The sequence below is a fragment of the Oryzias melastigma genome, linkage group LG14 (assembly GCF_002922805.2).
Source record: "Oryzias melastigma strain HK-1 linkage group LG14, ASM292280v2, whole genome shotgun sequence".
NCBI classification, from domain to species: Eukaryota; Metazoa; Chordata; class Actinopteri; order Beloniformes; family Adrianichthyidae; genus Oryzias; species Oryzias melastigma.
Window position 1 is genome coordinate 10,769,151 of NC_050525.1, and position 13,889 is coordinate 10,783,039.

A 13,889-nucleotide genomic window follows, 5' to 3' on the forward strand; every position below is an offset into this window, starting at 1 on the left:
GTTGTGAAATGAAACAAACAGGCTCTTCTAGTTCCGAAAAACTTAAAAAAACATAAATTCAGGTCATGGAAACAGCAGTTAGTAAAACCTCCTAAAAAAAAAGATCTCGCCTCACTAGTCTACTGCAAAGATCGAACCCTCTGTCAGACAAAGTGACCCTAATGAGTCACAGCTCAGCACTCAGACACTGAAGTCCCAGAACTACCAAACTGTAGGAGCCGAGCACATCCTTATAACCACTGATAAAGTCTGATTGTGAGCTCACTCATACATTCATCTCCTTACTCAATGTGGCTTCATTTGATTTTTTTTTTTCAAACATGTATGTTTGAAGCATTTTTTTAAGATGCTAAAATAGTGAAAGCAAAAAGTCATTTAAATTATTCGGAGTGTTCCTGTACCGAATGAGTACCGGGTGACCAGAAAGCATGCTCCACAGTGGAAAAGCAAACATGCACACTTTGCGCTCAATACCTCTGGTTTCTTCACAAATAGCGGATGGGGCTTCGGGATGAATCCTGCAGGAGGAGCCAGCGGATCGGATTTTGGAACGGGGATGAATCCTGGAGGTCTTGTCAAAATATTCTGCTTAAGAAGCACCGGACTTGGTTTTTTGGCAGGAATGAAACCAGGTGGAGGAGTCAATGGATTCTGCTTGGGTGCGGGAATAAAACCGGCAGGTGGGGCCAGCGGATCAGATTTGGGTGGAGGAATAAACCCTGCCGGAGGGGTGAGGAGGTTAGACTTGGTGGGTGCAGGATTTGGAGCGGCAGCCGGTTTGGCATCCTCTGGTTTGTCAGGAGCCGTTTTTTCCTCCTGCTCCTCCACCTTTGTCGTGTCTTCCTCTTGCTTCACCTCCTCTTTTGCATCCTCTTTACGGTCTGGAGGGCGGATTCGAGGGCGGTGCTCCTTGGTTCTGCTTCTGCCCATTAAACTGGTCAGGCCCATGGATATATCATCCTTTTCCTCCACTGCGGCTCTAGGTTTTGTGTCGGCGGCGGCGGTCGTGGAAACGGTGGAGTGGTTCTGCTCTTCCGTCCCAGCAGGAACCACACGCCTAACGACTCTCCTCACAACCCTAACCACCTTTTTACTGCCGCTGCTCTCCTGCTCCCCCGGGGTGTCCGGACCTCCCATGGCAGCGTGACTGCTCGGCGCTTCAGCTGATGTTGCCGCCAATTGTGGACTCCTTGCTGCGTCTACCACAGGTTTACTGACTGCTTGAGGCTGATTACTATCAGACTGGATCAAAGTAGAGCAAAGTAGTGTAGATTATTCCCACCGCTGTTAAATCACACTTTCAAAGTGGATTTGCAATTAGTCATAGCCTGACACCTTGTGACAACATGCTATATTTGTCGCTAAAAATCTAGTAGCACATCTAGATCACATCTAGCTATAGTATTAGTCACAGAAGTGTTACTACTATCCAAAGAAAGAAACAAAGCACCAAAGAACAAAAAGTATGCACATTAATGTGAGTTGGATCTGTTTGACCTGCATTTTACATTTAAATTAAATTGTAAGTCCCATTTATACTCAAATTTCACACAAATATATGGCATAGATGCACCTATGTTAACTGTAAATATCAGACGTGATTATTAAACACAAAAAAGAAGTGAATCCATGACAAACAACCGCCCTAAACTGTTTGGCACTACTTTCTTCAAGGTTCAAATAACAGCCTTTAAAGACCCACTCTGATGAAAATCGTGTTTTTTCTGATAATGGAGGATATATATACAGAGATTTAAGCTTAAAATGTGCATTTATGAATATTTCTTTATCAAATCATTGTGAATCAGGAGCAGATGAAATTAATTTATTGGGGAAAAAAAGCTTATTTGTAATGTGGAAAATAAGCTCCCTCTCTGCTCCATTCTGATACGTCCACTTGCAGTCAAATAGATCCGTGATCGTCTTTGTTTTCCTCATTTGAACTGTCATTTTTCGTTGCACCGATTTAGGTTGCAAGGGGCTGTAAGCTAGCAGGACAGCATGTAAACAATTGGATGATGGACTAACCCAACATCCAAAAGTCCCGCCCACAAATTAGAGGTGAATTTCTATGCAGAAACTATGTCCAAAAACAACACAAAGTGTTTGAATTTAGCTACAATTGTGATAATCATGAATAAAAGACCCCTGGGAGCGCTTTTACATCAAAAGATACCCAGAGTGGGTCTTTAAGGACTCCTGTGACTGAAGTGGCTCGTGAGGCACAGCAAACATCAAATGGTGGTTTGAACAAGCACACACAGTTTAATTCAAACCCTCTGGACACATGCAGCTGAAAAGGAAACTTACATCTGGCTTGCTGTCAACTTTGACCTACAGTAGAGGAAGCAACAAAAATACAATCAAACCCCACATTCAGCTGCTCACTATTTACAGAAACTCATCATTTACCAACTCAGCAAATAAGTAAAAAGGCAGAAGTGAGACTTCCCTTTTGCTCCCAGAAAGAAAAGCGCGATTTGTATGCCATGGCGGCACGCCAGAAGTCATGGATTTAAGCCGGACGGTGTGGAGAAGGAAAATGAATGGAATGATGAGACAAGAGGAGCTAGTTGAAGTGATGAAGAACGGGGGGAATTTAAGGGTGAGCGCTGGAACACTGGGGGATTGTTTTCATCACACAACTGCTCATAGGGCAGCGGAACCATGCAGCACTGAGGATAAAACACATGGAGAACAGAAATGATGAAATGAAAGGGTTCTTTTTCTTCAGAATATAGCAGCTCTAGAAAATCTGTCATGCAGGTTTTCCTCTAAGTTCCTAAATAGTGAATGAAATCTTACATCCACACAAAACTAGAAATAAACTGTTTTGTATGGTACAAACTACTGATTGAATGATGAAAATTAAAGGAATAAGTGCCGGTACAAACAAATATATTTAATTGTCGCACCAACGTGCAAATTCTGTTAAGTTTGACGACTCAACGCGAAATTTGCAGGGGACAGGGCAAGAATAAATAAGAGCAACTATTTCACCATCCCTGGCCCTGCTTTCATCAGCATTCACTCCTATAAATAGTTGAAGCAGCAAAGGAGGCCATTCTGAGGCGCTATCAGAGCCCTAATGGAAGTGCTAGGCAGAGCATGTACACCCCGAGCAGATCACACCACTCGCCACACACAGAGCCCACCGGAGGCTCGAGCCCATTACCTCCTCTCTGGGCCTGGTTAACCTTCCAATCTTCGCTCAGCCACGGGAGCGGTCGCCGCCTGACCTGAGAAAGGGGTAAGACCTGAGTCTGCCGGGACCAAATACACCCCAAGCAGCCAGGGGGAGGGCGACCTCGAGGGGTGGGGTCAGTCGGCACAGTAGGGTTTGAGAGGAGGAGGAGGGGGGGAGGGGTAACGTGAGAGGGTGGGAGGATGGAGGGACAGCTGCTGAAACACAGAAGGGCTAATAATAGAATTTGCACATCGTTCACCAATGCCAGGCTCCCGTCATCTTGTTCTTCTGGAAAAAGTTCATCAAATATTCATCATTTGTTGCTAAACAACTCTTTTTTTCTGTCCAAACATGACGTCAACTTTGCAGGTTTACAACAACCTAAACTTACAATGACACAAAACAGAAAAAAAATAATCTCTAAAACTAAATAAATGTATAAAGATGGTTAATTTAGATTGTATTTAAAGCTATCCTAACTTATTTAAATATTTATTGTTCATAATTTCCAGTTTATCTCCACAAGAGGGAGCTAAAAGCAAAATAAAATGGAACAGATTCACCTTCGCCACACTATTGACCCACATTTAACATCCTGTTTTGCCTAATGCCAATCTTAAGTACAAACACTTCCCTAATGCTGTTTGAAATCAAAACACTTATTTTTTTTTTTTTTTATTTCAAAGATAATCTTATTGCACATTTATGTTTATAGAACTGTATCTTTAATTTCCACTTTCAAAATAAGACGTCTTGAAGCTGGATTGCTGTTAAACCAGTCGGGTAAAACATACAGAAAAGTTTGCTCATTTAAGGAAGTTGGAAGAAGCAGGTGCAATAACTGGCTCAACAGGGCATGTAGGAGCCCTTACACATTTAAAAAACTATTTTTAGCTCATAGGAAAGAGCAAGTTTCTTTTTTTTTTACAGCTTTTACCAAAAAATTGAAGTAAATGGAGGTATCCATGAGAACTTTGGTGTAGAGTCCAGTACTCTAATCTAACATCAACCAATGTCCACAAAGCATAACAAGACACTTCCTGTGAAACTCCCCAAACAGAAATAAAACATTTGACCACACAGAGAAAGCTTGAAGCTCACACTAGTTGTCAGTTAAAAACGCTGATGTTCCTCACATTTAGTACAGGGAACTTCTAAAAGGGAACTACTATAGGGCTTTTTATTTATGTTTGTTAATTCAAGGTTGGGGCATAGTAAAGATTAACTAAAAAAAAAACGTTTTTCTCTTTTAAATTATTGCGCAATAGGATTTTTACTCTGTATTTTAAAAACTAAGAAGCAACAAGATACACCAGATCTCACAAAAATACATTTTTTCATTATAACCTAATGAATTCTGGGTAATCTTCAGGGAACAAAGTTCAAAAGCAAACACTGGGACTTCCATGAACAGCTGTGTGGAGTCGCAGAGCAAATATCACCCAGCATGGTTTGTTATCTACATCTTCATAGGCATGGACAACAAAGTGACTTGTGCTTTTCCACCGCTTAAAAATGCATCGATTGTCATGGTTTCTCTGCATGCAGATTGGTAGATTCCACGTTTCACAAACAGAATTTTGTCGTTTGTTCTTCAAAGAAAGCGGAAGCTGATAAATTCTGTGTCCAAATGCAGTTAGAAATTGAAATAAAATCTATGTGATCAGTTATTGATGAAAGCGCAGATCAAAATCCTACTCGAAATTATACGCAATCTAGATTTTTTTTAAGCAATGAAACTATAAAAGCTGTCTGTGTCTTACTTGAAATTATCATTAGGGCAATTCAAGAATTTTTATCCACTTATACTTCAGATACAACTCATTACACATTTTTTAAGCAGTAATAGACAGATTATGGATCAAATGTTCACAATTTAAAGTGGAGGTTTAATTATGAAGTAAAAAAATGCTTATTTTTAAGTGACTTAAAAGATTTATAGCCCTTTCAGAAAACATATAATTTTCAAAGTACATAAATGTGACAAATAAAACAAGATTATTGGTTGTGTTAAGTTTACTAAGATACTTCCATCCTAAAAATACAGAAAAAATATTGGTAAAAACAAAACAAAAAAACAAAATGTCTGTTTTTGTTTGTTTGCTTTTTTCTAAGGATAATCATACATTTCTGTCTTGTTGTCAGTCAAAATTTTGATTTAATCTCAAGAGGAAATTCCCTCTTTCAAGATTTTACGTTTTCAGTAACACAGAATTTTGACGTAAATATTTAGACAACCACACTTTGCTTTTTAATGATTTATCTTTTGTTTTGAGCATTTAAACTTAAGTATCTAAATTTTAACTATTTTTAAAGAAAAGTAAAAATAAAACAAAACGCATCTGGTTAAAATGGACAACTTAGAGGTGGAAGGGAATCAAGAATTACAAAATAAAAATGTTACGTTTTTTTACCGTTTACTTTTTGTGCTTCTATTAAATTGTTTTAATTTTTTTTACATATATTTTCTTTTTCTTTAGTTTTTTAAAATATTTTTGTTGTTTTGTTTTTTGTTATCTAAAGAATGTGAGCATGCCAAACAAAGATCCATGTTGGTTTGCATTTGTGGAAAAAGCAAACTCTGAAAATAAAACCAAACTTTCTGAAAATACATATACATTTGCTAAAAAAACAATAAATAAATAAATACAAGTTTTTAAAATTAGTATTTCAAAAAATATGGCTTAGAAATCAACATTAATTTCAGGGTATTTGTTTCTACATTGAGATTTTTTTTTTTTTAAATGGTACGATACAGCCCTAATCAACAGTTATGCACAGCTAGAAAACAGATATGCGATCATAATCTAAGGAAAAGAGAAGATTAGGGGAAAACCAGGAAAAATTATCACAATTCTTGATTGTTTTCCTTCCAACTTTGAGACGCTGCGACTGTACTCTATCTAACCCTAAAAAGAGCTGCATAAAACTAAATAGTTTTACAACCATCCTCAAGGATGAAACAACAAAAGTTCATCTGTACATCATCAAGATCAGCGTTGGAGTGCTTGGTAAATACCTTACACAGCACAAACACAGAGGAGTGGAAGAGGGAAATGGATGAACTACCAAGGGAGGGCAATGTCCTGTACAGTATGTTCCAATAGGAAGCAATTTTAAAAACAGTCTACCGATGACTGAACTGGCTCGAGGAAACACAGAAGTGTGGTAAAGGAACAAAATTAAAGGAAGCTGGGATTTACCACAACACTGATTGCAGACTATCCAAAGACCCCCTGAGACAATGCACCACATGCAGTGGGGCAAAAAAGTGTATGTTAGTCACTGAATCTGCAAGTTGTCCCACTTCTAGAGATGGGAGAGGGCTGTAAAGTCAATTATAGATATACTTTAACTGTGAAAGACAGAATGTGAAAGAAATATAACGAGGAAATCAGATTGTAGGATATAATCAGCAGAAAATAAGTATTTGCTCAGCAACAAAAGTTTACCTCAATACTTTGTAATATAATCCTGGTCATCAATGAGAGGTTAATAACTTCATGTTAGGCTTCATTAAGTTTCCCTAGACTTCAGATGAGTCACAGAATTAGAGTTCCTTGACATTCTCCTAGTCCTCCTCTAGATCATCAGATGGTCGCTAGAGAACTTTAGACAGATCTGGACATCTGGTCATGATGGAAAGGTTGCAGTCCGACTGTTTAAGGGTGTGGACAGGTATCTTTTATACAGATAACCAGTTCAAAAAGAAGATATTGATACAAGTAATAGGTGGAGGATAGTAGAACTTCTTAAAGAAGTAGTACAGGTCTGTTAAGAATTTAATCCTTCATTATTTGTAGATGCTAAAAACTTACTTTCTGCATTATTAGAAAAACTCTTTAAAATTCATACAATGCGTTTTCCTGGATTTTTTAACTTGTATTTTGTCTCCAACATTTGAAGTATATATATGATGAACATTACTGAACAAACTCAGCTTTTTAGGACATAAAACTTTTAAAGCAAACTGACAAATGCCTTGTTTGCCCCTCTGTAAGAGAAGGAAGTAAGCTGTGATCATGGAGCATCATAAATAAGTGGATAGAATAGTATACAGAAATGTATTTCACAAGTTCTTGTCAAAAATCGTCAAGATGTGGAGTACTACTTGAAAAGTGATCACACTAAAATCCTGTCAAACTTTCCGATCAGCTTACTAATTAACAAGTCGGAAAAGTACTTTGTGGTGACGGACAAACAGCATCTATTAATATCAAAAAGAGGGAGTGGAAGATGTTAAAGAAATATCATAGTTCAAGAGTTAGAATAGATGTGAGGGCGAGCATTAAATTGAGGGAACATCTCACCCTCAAACTGTAAAAGTGTCTCAACCATTTCCTGGAGGAACATTTGGAATTTGTGTCCAGAGGAGAACAGTACTTTAACACGTTCGATATTAGGACCCTTAAGGTTTCAAGCTGAAGTGATAAATAGCTGATTAAAGTGCAAATGTTGAGAGTATTTTAGACATTCATTGTCTTAAATGTATTGAAAATCATAAGTTGTCCAAAAAAATACTCCAAATTTGTACTTATGTAACATAACTAATCATGCTAATAATTTCAAAGGTTCTCAGACCCAATTTTTTGTGCAAGTGTACAACACAGCAGTGTATTTCTCTGATGGTCTTGTACGCACTAGTCATAAGAGAAAAGGTAAAATGTCATTCTGTAAAGTGCAAAACTTGATGACAAAATTGGGTAAAAACTAGGAAAAAAAACCCTAAACATATTTATCTGTGGTTCTCCTAAAATGACGTCCACAAAAACAGCTGGTTTATCATAAAATCAGGGCGTGGAGCCAACCATGCTTTAACCGATGCAAGTGACAGAAGTGACACACCCAGGAATGCTAGCTATTTACTTAATGTTTTAGACTAAATGCCACAAATGGAAGTATTCTTGTTTAAAGTGTTAATTACTTCTATAGGTTGACGAGGTCCATCAGTTTTTCTTATGTATTCCCCGAGTCTTAGAGGTAAATAATGTTGCCATGAACATTTTTTAAATTAATTATTTAATGCAAAATAGACATAAAAATGTTTGGCAAGCTATTAGTGATCCAGGAACTATTTTTTAGTCATCAAAATGAAAATTATACAAAAAAGCTTAAAATGTACTCTTAAAACAAGGCCAAAACATTATTTTCTCCTCCCGATGAACAAAATTTGAGTAAAGATCACATCAAAAATAAGTATGATTGATTTAAAGTTTCCCTTTTACACCGAAGTGCTCAACTAAATGAGATATGTCCTAGAAAGTTTACGCTCCACACCCCACTAAGGAAATGGATATGTCCACTGCTCTCTTCTTATCAAACATTAATTGCTGGGTTAGGAGCCAGCTCCCTGTTAACCCCTATCTCTTCAGTTCTTTGTGGTTACTAATTCTAGGAAGTGGAGGGACAATTCCATTTCACTCTCAGTTCAACATTATTCATTATTCTACTGTACAACAATGGTGAACATAAAGCATGTGGACATTCTCCAGTATTCTAAACAACTGTACTCGAGAGTTGGAGTCAGCTGGGTGGAGATAATGATCAGTAAGTCAGAAAGTTTGTTGGGAAACTGGAGTGCGGACGGTTTTTAAAATGACTGGTTGCTGGTGAAGCTTTGCGTCACTCTGGTTAGACTCTGCCTTTACAAATACGTAGAGGCCAACAATTATCATATTTCACAAAATAGAACAAATCTTCAAAGCTACTTTTTATATTAATCAGCACAGGCTTTTATTTTTAAAAACTCCAGATCTTGCCTTGAGAAAAAATAAATAAATAAAAGCATTTGTCCAGTGGGTGAGTAAAGCATATTAGCCTCATGGAAAAACTCATGATCATTACAGACAATGAAATCCTTGTTTCAAAGTCACAGTTGGAGTAACTGCTCCTGTATGACTTTAATGTAAATATTAAAATTCACACTAAAAAAAACCTTGAAAGCTTAAAAAAAAGAAAAAAATCTTTCAGTAGCCTTTTTGTTTAGCAGTGTCTGCTGTCATCCCGTGGACAAAAGGTCCACATGCTCAACAGTGCATGCATGAAATTAGCTAATTTTGATGCTTAAGCCCCCCCTTCTGAGCCGCTGACCCGGTCTAAATAACAAATATGCAAATCATTTAAATACCCACGGATTTATAGTGCGCTTTCCATGGCAGAGGAGATTTTTTTCTAATGACAACCAGGCAAATTTGTGTGAAAATTTGAAGGGGATATTATCCACCAAAAAGCAAGCCAGATATGTAATGAGGAACCATACAACAATGAAGGAAAAAAAAAAAAAAAAACAGACAGCAGACAGCATACAGCCAGGGAGCAGGTGTTTAGCTGATGCAGTCCTGAGCCTTTTGTTCACTGACAGGCCTGTTATTATTGTATTCTCACTGCAGTCACACAAACTGCTTGGTAACTTCCACGCTCGCCGGTGCATACATGCAAACCATCCATTTACTATTCGGCAGATATGAGTGTAAACATACCCAAACATATATGAAACACAGTCTTGCAACACAAAAGTTGTCCAATTGGGCTGAGCGTAGACTTCAGTTCTTAATATATCAGCCTATAAATGGTGCTGTTGGTTCTAGGTCAGCTCCACCAGCACATTTACAGCTTTTTTGACACAGCCTTACATGTAATGATCATCAAGACAATTTAGGACGAGGCAGACAGGCATACAAGACTCTCTTAAACACCCACTCCAATGAAAATTGTGTTTATGGTGTTTTTAATAGACATTTTCTGATGATGAAGGACATATATTAAGAAAATTAAGCATAAAATGTGAATCAGGCATAAAAAAAACAATGGCATTGAAAAAAGCATACATTTACTAGGTATGGCCAGGTCACAAACTCACAGCTCGGCTCTATTCTGATAGTAGACGACTACCATATTTTTCAGACAATAAGTCACTCCAGAGTATATGTCCCAGCATCCAAAAAAATGCTTAATAATAAAGAAAAAAATCATGTATTTCACACTGGAGTAGAAGTCGCACTTTTGGGAGAAATATATTTAACTATATACAGGAACAAGAATAAATATTTCATAATAAAGAAATAGACAACAATTTTAGAGTGAATACATGTATGCTTCACTACTGTAAACACATGGATGCTTATTTATTTAATATAAGCCGCATCTGATTAAAGTCACACCAACAAACTATTCAAAACACTAAGACTTTTGCTACGAAAAATACAACATTTCTTTATTCAAATTGTTATTAATCAGGAACAGGCAGTGTCCGATACGGCTCACATAAGTGCAAAAGACTCAACACAACAACGAAAGCCAAAACAACACGACAAAAGCGGAAACACAACAGCAAAAGCCAAAGCAGGACAAAAGCCAAAGCATAAAGACAAAAGCCACAACACGATGACAAAAACCACAACCCAATGACAAAAGCCAAAACACCACGACAAAAGCCACAACACGATGACAAAAACCAAAACACAATGACAAATTTATAAAATTAGCTGCATGAAGCCCAATGAGGCAAATTTCCTTTGTGATTTTGGGCTATATTAATAAAATTGAATTGAAAAGCTGAAGCACAATGACAAAAGCAAAAACACACAACAAAAACAGAAGCACATTAACAAAAACCAAAGCATAAAGACAAAAGCCACAACACAACAACAAAAACAGAAGCACATTAATAAAAACCAAAGCATAAAGACAAAAACCACAACACAACAAAGCCAAACACGACAAAAGCCACAATACGACGAAAAAAGCCCCAACAACACAATGATGAAGCCCACAACACAACGATAAAGCCAAAGCACAACAAAAGCTGAAGGATAAAAACAAAAACCACAACACGACGACCAAAAACCACAACAACGACAAAACCCACAACAAAAACCACAACAAAACGACAAAAGCCGAAACACAATGACAAAAGCTGAACCACAACGACAAAAGCCGAAGCACAAAAACAAAAGCCACAACACGACGACAAAAACCACAATACAACGACAAAGGTCGAAGCACAATGATAAAAACCACAACACGACGACAAAAGCTGAAGCACAACGATAAAAGCCACAACACAACAAGAAAAGCGTAAACATAACAACAAAAGCCAAAGCACAATGACAAAAGCCGACAACTCAAGGACTAAAACCACAACACAACGACAGAAGCTAAAGCACAACCACAAAAATGGAAACACAATGACAAAAGCCGAAGCATAACGACAAAAACCACAACATGACAACAAAAGCCACAGCACAACGAAAGTGATTCACAACGGAAATTAATGACTAACTCTTTTTTTTTTTTTTTTAAGTTAAGTTTCAAGCTATTGGCACTTTAATAGCTTAAAACTAAAACATCATTGTGGCTTTTGTTGTCGTGCTTCATTTCTTGTCATTGTGCTACGGCTTTTGTCATCGTGTCTTTTGCAGTTATGTGAGCCGTGTCGGCCACCGTAGACGATAGCTCCCTGCTCTACTTATAGACGACCAGATCCATCAACAAATTCCTTTTCCTCATCATAACGATTATTCGGCTCAAAACTCTACGACTGGATAGATCAAATATTGCTCGCCATTTTTGTGGCACTGTTATGCTGGGGGGTGTCAGAGGCCATAAGCTAGCAGGGGGGTGTGTAAACAAATAGCTCTTAGTAATGTGGAGGGGACTGTAGGGCGGGGTTTGCTCTGGGCCAATGGCTCCGCCCACAACTCAGAGTCAAATTTTGAATGAACTACAGCCGCTCAGCAGAAACTATGGAAATAGTCCTAGAAAACGACACAAGTTTAAAATGAAGAACACACAACATGGTTCAAATGACAAATTCAAATAGATCTTTCTTAAACAAACCATTGTACTCCTGTTACCACAAATATCAAGATCATTGTAGTAAAGAGAAGTTTATTTGACCGGTTTGACCACATGTTTGATGAGGTTACGTGACTATTTAAACTATGATGCAATATGTACAGTACACCATAATAACTTCTTCAAAAGAGGAAGCTGAAAAGTAGAAGGGAAGTCTAATCTAATGATGTACCTGATTTCCAGTGAGTGTCCTAATCAACATGCCACAAACCAACAACAAAAGGCCTAAATTTAGGTGTTTACTGTGTTGGCTAATAAAGAGTTTAACTTGGTGGCCCTTTGCCTGCTGCCCATAATTATACAGGAGAAAAGAACCAAATGGGAAGCCGGCCAAGTTTGACAGGACCATATGGCCATGAGCCGCGGTGGCGTTTGGGCTGTTGTTTCTTTCAGCGCCCCATTGTTCGGTGTGAAAGGGCCAAGCGAGGGTGGGAGGAGGATTATATGTATACCAGAACATATTCTCTTCCAGAAAAAAAAAATAAATACACACACAGGCAGACAATCACATTACCGGTGTCATTACTCTTCCAACCACAATGGAGATCTTTAATCCAGAGGACATGGATACTACATCAGAGAGGAATAGCAGATGATGGAGGGGGGTGTGTGATATTTTAAAATGCTGACTTTAAACAGATCTAAAGGGGAAATCAACTAGATCACTTTGGGATCTAGTTTAATTCAGCACTAAAGATACTTACATCAAAGGCCTCTCTTTGCAGACTTTGGGTGCTCTTCAGCCAGCTGCGGTTCAGCTCGCTCAGCTCCAGAATAGGCTGCACCTTCAGCCGCACCAGCTCCCCGGACTGACGGATCATCTCCACGATTTCATCCCGGCTTTTGCTCTCCACGTTAATCCCGTTGATTTCCACCAGCCTGTCTCCCGGCATCAGCCCCAAGGCTCGGTCCTTGCTGCCAGCTCCCGGCTCCGCAAAGTGCACCACCCGTCTGGACGCTCCCCCGTCGGGCTGCCGGTCCAGCATGGTGGTCCTCCTCAAGGAGAAGCCGAAATCGCCGGTGTCGCGCCGTTGGATCTCCAGTTCTCGGGGGTTTGGTTCTGGAGGAGCCATTAGCATGGGCAGCTGCAAGTCAGCCCCGGGGAAGGTTTTCTCCACGATTTCAGGAATGCTGACCACAATTGTGTCTTTTACATTAGAGTATGACTTTGAGACAAATGAGGTTTTGTTCTGGGCAGGCTCGTCAGCCTCTGTGCTGAGTTGAGGTACATTTATTTGCTTCTGGCTTGCATTGACCTTCGCCAGTTCCCCGAACTTTGCTGCCCTCTCCTTAACAGAGCTGCGCTGAGGTTCCAGTTTCTCGTCCACCTCATTTTGACCAAAGCCGCTCCCAAATGTCTCCCCTAAATCCTGCAACTGAGCGCCGTGAAAGCGCTCTGCCTCCGGGCTGGTCAGGGAGAGCTCCGAGCCGCTGGCTACCTTAATCGGGATGGGGTTGGAGATCTCCAACTTGTTTTTCAAGTCCCTCTTGGAGCCTCCTCGGCTGAGATGGAAAAAGCCTCGACGTATGCTCATTTCCTCCAGGCTCCTCAACTCCGCCTGGGACATGCGTTCCTTCTTCTCTTTCTTGTCTTTCTTTTCTTTCTTGCTGAAATCCTTCTCCTTCTCCTTGTCCTTCTCCTTGTCTTTCTTAATTAAGTGAAACATGTTTGGCCTTCTTCTCTGGAACAATTTAGCAGTTTGAATTATTTTTCAATAGGAGGAAGTTTGTTTTAAAGTCTGAAGAAAGCTCCTTGGGGTATCTTCAGCGAGTATGACATCCTCTGGAGGAAATAGGAGAGAAAAACTGCAATCAGATGTTTTAAAACACCACAACTATTCCAATA

The 13,889-nt window shown here is 39.0% G+C and overlaps 1 protein-coding gene across 7 annotated transcripts in view; it reads right to left on the reverse strand.

Moving 5' to 3' along the window:
• LOC112140048 (unconventional myosin-XVIIIa) overlaps window positions 1-13,889 on the reverse strand; it is a 79,356-nt gene that overhangs the window by 63,977 nt on the left and 1,490 nt on the right. For 3 of the 7 annotated variants that reach the window (XM_024263007.2, XM_024262975.2, XM_024262981.2), the window contains exon 2: window positions 12,748-13,826. In XM_024263007.2, coding sequence (XP_024118775.1) covers window positions 12,748-13,710 — 963 coding nt within the window. In that variant the 5' untranslated portion in view covers window positions 13,711-13,826. Of the gene's footprint in view, window positions 1-474; window positions 1,243-2,310; window positions 2,335-2,452; window positions 2,676-3,175; window positions 4,363-12,747; window positions 13,827-13,889 lie in introns of those variants that run through there. The other 4 variants (XM_024262966.2, XM_024262969.2, XM_024262996.2 and 1 more) reach the window with 4 other exon arrangements.